The sequence below is a fragment of the Dermacentor silvarum genome, chromosome 2 (assembly GCF_013339745.2).
Source record: "Dermacentor silvarum isolate Dsil-2018 chromosome 2, BIME_Dsil_1.4, whole genome shotgun sequence".
NCBI classification, from domain to species: domain Eukaryota; kingdom Metazoa; phylum Arthropoda; class Arachnida; order Ixodida; family Ixodidae; genus Dermacentor; species Dermacentor silvarum.
The window spans coordinates 2,194,720-2,201,690 of NC_051155.1; the positions used below are offsets into that span (position 1 = coordinate 2,194,720).

Sequence of the window (6,971 nt, forward strand, 5' to 3'; positions counted from 1 at the left end):
TCTGTGTGGAAGAGCGACTGTCACGAATAAGCAATTGGTGCAAAAGTTAGGTGCAGAGCTATTACTACTGACATAAACCACCTCATGACTTGCCGAGAAGCGGGTTGACATTGCCTGCCCATTATCTCATAATTTCTGCCTAAGGAAGCTGGCAAGCCATCAGCAGCTTATATAGCGTGCCAGTGTTTGCAAAGAATAGCCGCGCTATAAGGAGCCATTCTGCACCTAATCTCCGCGTCGAGTACGAGGCACGCTGCAATTCAGTCCCCCCCCCCCCCCCCCATGCACTGAATCTGTTTCAGAGGTTTTGCTAAAGGTCCTTCGTGTGTCACAAGCGTTCCGCTATTTACATGCGCCGTTTGATGCATGTGGTCGATCCACTGCATAAGGCTGGAGCTTTCTGTGCAAGCATGCGAAATCGGCGGTTTTATTAGAGCACGTATCCTTTCGCACGAGGTACAATTAAGCTCGCCTCCCATGGAGAGCAAAGCTAGCGGAAGGCGGTGAAAGTTTACGCTAAGTTGTGAACAACACGTGGCTGAAGCGAAGAGTTACATGCTGATCTCATATTGTGGCACTAACACGCACCACTCGTACGGGACGAACAGGGATCCATTAGGCCACGCCGAGCACTAAAGAAGTCTCTGATTATTTTTCAGGTGCTTCACTGTTCGCATAGAATCCACGTGGCTTTGTTTGGCACCACCGCAGCAGCAACGTCGGAATTTCTCGCGAAAACGGCTAATTTATTTCCTGGCCGGCACGGTTGCGTGTAGATTCCGCTGCTCTAAACGATGCAGGAGATGAAGTGCATGTGGCCGGGTATCACGCGCATAGATCCCCGACACACCTCATTCAACATCTATAGTGTAGCTATATCGCGCAAGTCGTGCATAAAATCTACGCCCAGCGTCTTTCTGTGCATCAAAAGAGCGGTCTATTCAATGCCATTCCAGAGTGCGCATGATTGAACTCATCTCGAGCGCACGTAGTACGCGATCGATCGCCTAGCCCATAGCTATGCCTAGCCACACGTGCGCTGGCTGCATATTTGGCACACTCCATTAACTACACAAATACTCGCACAAGACGTTGACCCGTAGATGAGAATGCACATAAGATACAATCCCGACAAGCAAACTCTCGTATGAAAAAAAAGAAAGATGCATACTCACGCACACGTTGACTTCGGTCTCTTCGGTTACAGGTGGCAAGCAAGGCTGTCGTCGATGGCGATGGCGCAAATTCCGGGGCGATAGGAGAGAGGATTTGGAGGAACCGACGCTCTTTTATAGTCCCGAAATTCCTTAAGCATCACTGTGCGCCACCTCTCAAATCACCAGTGCAAAAGTACATTGTTATTTCATGAATTACGGCACATGATACGCAATAAAAACAAGCGTACCGGGAAGCGCGTTCAAGTTGCGCGGGTCGCACCAGAATCACTGAATGACAAAAACGAAAAAATAAATTGTATATTAATGTTTGTATTAATCCGATCCGCAATCCAGCTTTCTATGGCTGTAGAGTGTACTAGTGGCAGGTGGTGCAGGTGAATCGAACGCACTTTTGACACGTTCGATTCACCTGCATTAACAGTTCATTAGTTTCAGCGGTGCAGCAATGGCGCCTTCTGAACACCCTATGTGAAACACACCGTTCGTTTCAAAATGTACAGGAAAGCTGCAGGGCTGGTTCGCGATTTTGCTGCACCCTTTCTACTGTCAATGCCGACTTGGTGCAGTCGTGCAGTTACAGTGTCCTTGAATGTACCTTATATACTAATACACTGCGGTACAGGTGCGAAGCAGCAGTGCAGCAGACGACACAGCACACATGCGCAAGCGCCGTTAAAACCCAGCTTACGGGTATCTGCCGGGTATCTGCAAGTGCGGGTATATTAACGTCTCTGAAGTCGATTACACCGGCAGTTCAAGACCTATTTAACGCACACCGTGCACATTAGTCGGACAAAACACAACGCCTGCACCGGGTCTGCACCTTGGCATTCGAGCGGGCCTTTAAAAAAATCCGTTCGATTCGATTCGGCTCATGCTTTCGCTGGTCGGCTGCCCCTTGCTGTGACTGACTGTCCCACTGCTCTGCTGCTGTCCACGCTTTCGCCTCGCCGTCGTCTTGCGTTTTTCGGAACGGGCTACAGCGTTGCGGTTTCGGCATCTGACTCATCCCTCTCGCTCATCATGCCGTCCAAGTGGAGGAAATGTCGAGCCGTAAGAAAGGAATACAACAAGATAATGAATGAGCTAGGACTCGCGCCGCGTAATGCTGGGCCTTCCTCGTCCAACAACGAAGGTGCAAGCTTCACCTCTGCAGACAGTTCTCGCGTAGAGCGACTTTCGCCTCTGAAGCCGGGAACCAGCAGACAATCGCGAAGTTCACTTTCCACGGATGACGGTGGTGAGCCTCCGTTCAAACGGTTGAACGAGCGGTCGAGTAGCGAAGCCTTTGTCGACGACGTCTGCAGACAAGAAGCTCCTTGTGTCGACGAATTCCAATCGGAGAGTGCGGGTACGTCCTCATGTGAGCAAAGCGACTCTGATAGCAGCTCAAGTGACAAAGGAGGTCCCCAAGGAAGCGAATCGAGTGATGAGTCAGATGACTTTGTCGCTTCAGACAGCTGCACTGGGCCAGATGAGGGAATAGCCTTCACTTGTAGTCCAACGCTCACTCATGTACTTTCTGAACAACTGTCGGCAAGTGAAGAGTTTGCTGTAATTGCTTCCAAACATAATATGACGCATGCGTGCATTAACGATGTCCTCGATTTCTGCCGGCGAAGAGGCATCTCCGACCTTCCAAAAGATGCTAGGACAGTTTTGAAAACTGAGCGCAAAGCACAGGTGGAGCAAAATGGGTCATTCGTGCACTTTGGTCTTGCAGAAGGAATTCGTCAAGTGTTGCAGCCGGGGCAAGTAGTTCCAAGTGAACTGAAGCTACAGGGCAACATTGACGGAGTCCCTCTTTACAAAAGTAGCCAGCTCGCCTTTTGGCCCATTTTGTGCCGCATAACAAATGTGGAGGCATCACCGCCATTTGTTGTCAGTGTGTACTGTGGTGCAGGGAAGCCGCCATGTCTGCAGGATTATCTAGAGCCATTTTTGCAAGAGGTCTCCGACCTAATCTCTGAGGGGATAAGCATAGGAGATGTTCATGTTCGGGTGAGCATTGGAGCCATGGTTTGCGATGCTCCTGCAAGGAGCTATGTCAAATGTATTGTTGGCCACACTGGCTATTATGCGTGCGAGCGATGCAACCAAAAAGGGCAGCACCTTGAGAACAGGGTGACATTTCCCAGACTTCATGCAGCTGCACGGACGAATGCATCATTTCGATCTCAAGAGAACAAGCACCACCATTCTGGTGTTTCACCATTCCTTTCCCTTGACGTCGACATGATTGCATTCTTCCCATCTGAATACATGCATCTCGTTTGCCTGGGAGTCATGCGACGACTTTTAAGGAATTGGGTATGCCAAGGCCACAGTAACAGACTGAGCAGACTGTATCGCAATCAACTGAATGAAAGCCTGCGAGAGGCATCCAAGGCCTTTCCAACATGTTTCCAGCGGAAACCAAGGGGTACAGAAGAGCTTGATCGGTGGAAGGCAACAGAGTTTCGGACATTCCTCCTTTATGTGGGGCCTGTTGTCCTAAAGCCTCTTCTGCCTGCTTCTCAGTACAAGCATTTTGTAATGTTTCATGTGGCGGTCAGAATTTTAGCATCGCCTCAGCACTACCGTGAGTACAATGTTTTTGCCAAAGATTTGCTAAGGTATTTTGTTCAGGAGCTTAGTGAGCTATACGGGAAAAAACAGCTCGTGTACAATGTACACTCACTAATTCATCTTGCTGACCAGTGCCTAGACCATGGCCCTTTAGATGAGTTTAGTGCATTCCCTTTCGAAAGCTACCTTGGACGAATTAAAAAGTTGCTGCGATCTTCCAACAAGCCACTTTCGCAGCTAAGTAGGAGAATTTCTGAACTGAGGCACTCATCCAGGAACCAAGTCAAGCAGAAACTGCAACATGTGAAGCCTGGAGACTGCTTCCTGATTGACAGTACTCCTGTGGTGGTTCTGGAGATAATGGCAGACCACTTCAAGGGTGGGATTTTGCCAAATGCCAGGGACTTTTTCAAACTTCCACTGAAGTCGTCTCAGTTGAATATCTGGCGCTGCAATACGTTGAGTAACGAAAGAAAGGTCTGGCATCTTGATGACCTTCGGAACACAGCTCGGTGCCTGAGGCTAAACTACAAGCAAGGACATGTTGTTATTCCTCTTTTGCACTTTCACTGAAGCTGTCAGTGGCCGTTGGGCTTGTAGTGACCCAAACTGCCTTAGTCAGCCGTCCAACTGCCACATAGCATGCCGTTCAAACACTTACGGCAAGCATGCTGATAGCTGTACAACCAGGACACATTGCATGTCAATTCTCCAAGGTGCTACACCAGCTGTCATTCACGCTTCTGCTGTGTTTTCACCGCATCAGGCTCACACTGCCATGCCTCTTCAGAAGTCACTGCTCACACTGGGGCGCATCACAACCTCCATGACTTAGTTACCGAGTGGCGCAGCAGAGCGTCTGAGCCATCCAGTTCCCCTGCATCACGGATACCACCTGAGCCTGCACCTAGCTTTCTGAAACTTCAGTTGTGCCTTTGATATCTCCACTTTCTACGTGTTGAAGTGCACTTCATCTGGAACAAGTTGCAGCACGGAAGACTAAACGGCCCTCTTCAGGGCCACCCAAACTATATGACTGGCAGGGACGTGGTAACTCCCATCTCTGCCTTCGTACACCCTCTAGAAAATTAGCATGTGGTTACGTTTGTGTGTGTTTGAATAAAATATCATTGAATATCTTGGTAAGTGCTTCTGAAAGAAAAATTATACAGAACAGTTCTTTTCGAGAATACACAGAAGGAAAGAGCAAGAGAGTAAACAAACCATCTATTTAGTAATCACAAATAATGCCACTATGGATGAAGGGAAACAAAAACAAAACAAAAAAAAACTTGGCAACATGAACAAGAAACCAGAGGGTTCCACATTTTCTGTGATCATGACTAACAGACCAAAATGACAAATGTAAAGTCATTGTTGCACTTCATTCCACAAGCAGTGAGTGCCTGTTAAGCTATGCTGTAGACAGGTTCTGCGTTCCAGTGATAAGTGCCCTGTTTGTGCTAGCTTAATATGTTCTCAAAACTGACGGGGATTAATTTCTGTAATTGGCATGTTTTAAATAGAGCTGCTTTGTTTTAGAAACGAAACCAGCATAAAATTCAGGAGGATAGAAACAAAAGAAGTGACAGAACAAGAGTTAGACTTGGAGATTTTAGTTTATCTTCACAATTCCCAACATGGCATTTTTGGCACACAAGAGTTCGGTAGCTCAAAAGGCTGATATAAGTGTGGGAAAGTTCGTGAAATTCACACTAGTGTCTTCGACACACTGAACCTAAGTTTAAATTGTAGGTAGCTCAGATAGTCAAGTTATAAACAATTACAAAGTGATAAAGACTTTTTTTTCAGGCGGGGGGAGGATACAAATGTACTTTCCAGGCGACAAAGTTGCAGTTGTTTTTTAATCTTTATTATTATTATTATTATTATTATTATTATTATTATTATTATTATTATTTGTAAAATGGGTTTGGGGCTTTCTAGGGTTATTCAAAGGATATATCGCAACTTAATGTTTTGCATGTGCGTGATCCCTGCAGCCACATCTCACCTTAACAAGGTTCATACATTATTCTAAATGTCTGCACTCGCCTAAACAAGGTTCAAATGTTATTCTAAATGTCTGCATTCTTTATCAGTGAGCAAAACAGATGTCATGCTCGCATGTCAGGAGCTGTTTTCTTAATTAGTACATTTCCAGAAGCTCACTTTCAAGAGTTGTGCATGCCTTTCCTATCTCATGTACATAATTAAAACTGGTGGTATAGCTGCATTAACAACAATGAAAGAATAAATGGCCAGCTGTGTGTTCATGGGCGGCAAAGAGCAACGCTCATGCATTCTATCATTGATGTGCTGATCAATGGATGTGAACCCTGCCAAATGTAAAAGGGCTCTGCAAATTATTTCTGTGGCGTGTGAACTCTGTGGCATATTTGTCATGTAGCCGCCCTTGAATTGGTTTGCGATATGGCTACAGAAGCCATCAAGCTTGCTGTGTGCTGAAAACAGTCGATCACATTGGGCCCCTTCTCTTCTTTCTTGTGCAAAAATGCACAAATATGACATTATTTCGTTATTTATTCTTCTCTGTTGTGATCACCTTGGCGTGCATATTGCTGCCCATCTCATTTTTTTTGCACGGTCACTGTGCCACCACATCAGTGGCACTACTGAGATGCCCATCAGCTTCCAGGCAACAAATTCCTTGCTGACAGCTCTATTCATTTGAGTGAATGCAGCACTCTTTCAAGGCCTAATGCTTGAAAAATGAGCTGCAGTGAGGCGCAGTGATGTAGTTCTGCCTAGATTGCAACATATTTGGGCTAAGCCTGACAGTGACTGCACAATAGAGCAGGTTGGTCATCATTCAGCACCTTGCCTATCTAAGCCTCTCATCTTAACGGCAGCAGCCCTGGCTGCTTCCACACATGTGGAAAGATAGCATGAACACAGTATATACATCTGCATCTATACATGCAGCATGCACATCGTCACTGGAGCAGCCGTTTAGTGTGCGGCTAGCACAATGGAAGCACCACATTAATCCACACTCAATTTTACATTATCTCAAGCTGTGCCGTGGAAGATGAGACATGGCACGATTACTGTATCTGTGATGCCGCATGGCACGTCCTTATAGTAGTCATGCACATGTCATCTTCGACATGATGTCCCTTATGAATGAAGCATCAGCATAACCACTGCCTCGCACCATAGCATAGGGACACTAAAGAGCAATACTAAGTCATCTTAGACTGA

General features: G+C 46.6%; 1 protein-coding gene across 1 annotated transcript; it reads left to right on the forward strand.

The window, feature by feature from the left end:
• Positions 1–1,204: 1,204 nt before the first annotated feature.
• On the forward strand, positions 1,205–5,499 carry LOC125942871 (uncharacterized). The gene has a single exon (XM_049661114.1). The coding sequence runs from the start codon at positions 2,202–2,204 to the stop codon at positions 4,317–4,319; it is 2,118 nt and encodes a 705-aa protein (XP_049517071.1). The 5' UTR covers positions 1,205–2,201; the 3' UTR covers positions 4,320–5,499.
• The last annotated feature ends 1,472 nt before the right edge of the window (positions 5,500–6,971 follow it).

Coding starts and splice junctions, on each gene's coding strand:
- LOC125942871 (XM_049661114.1), top strand. CDS start 2,202: ATGCCGTCCAAGTGGAGGAAATGTCGAGCCGTAAGAAAGGAATACAAC.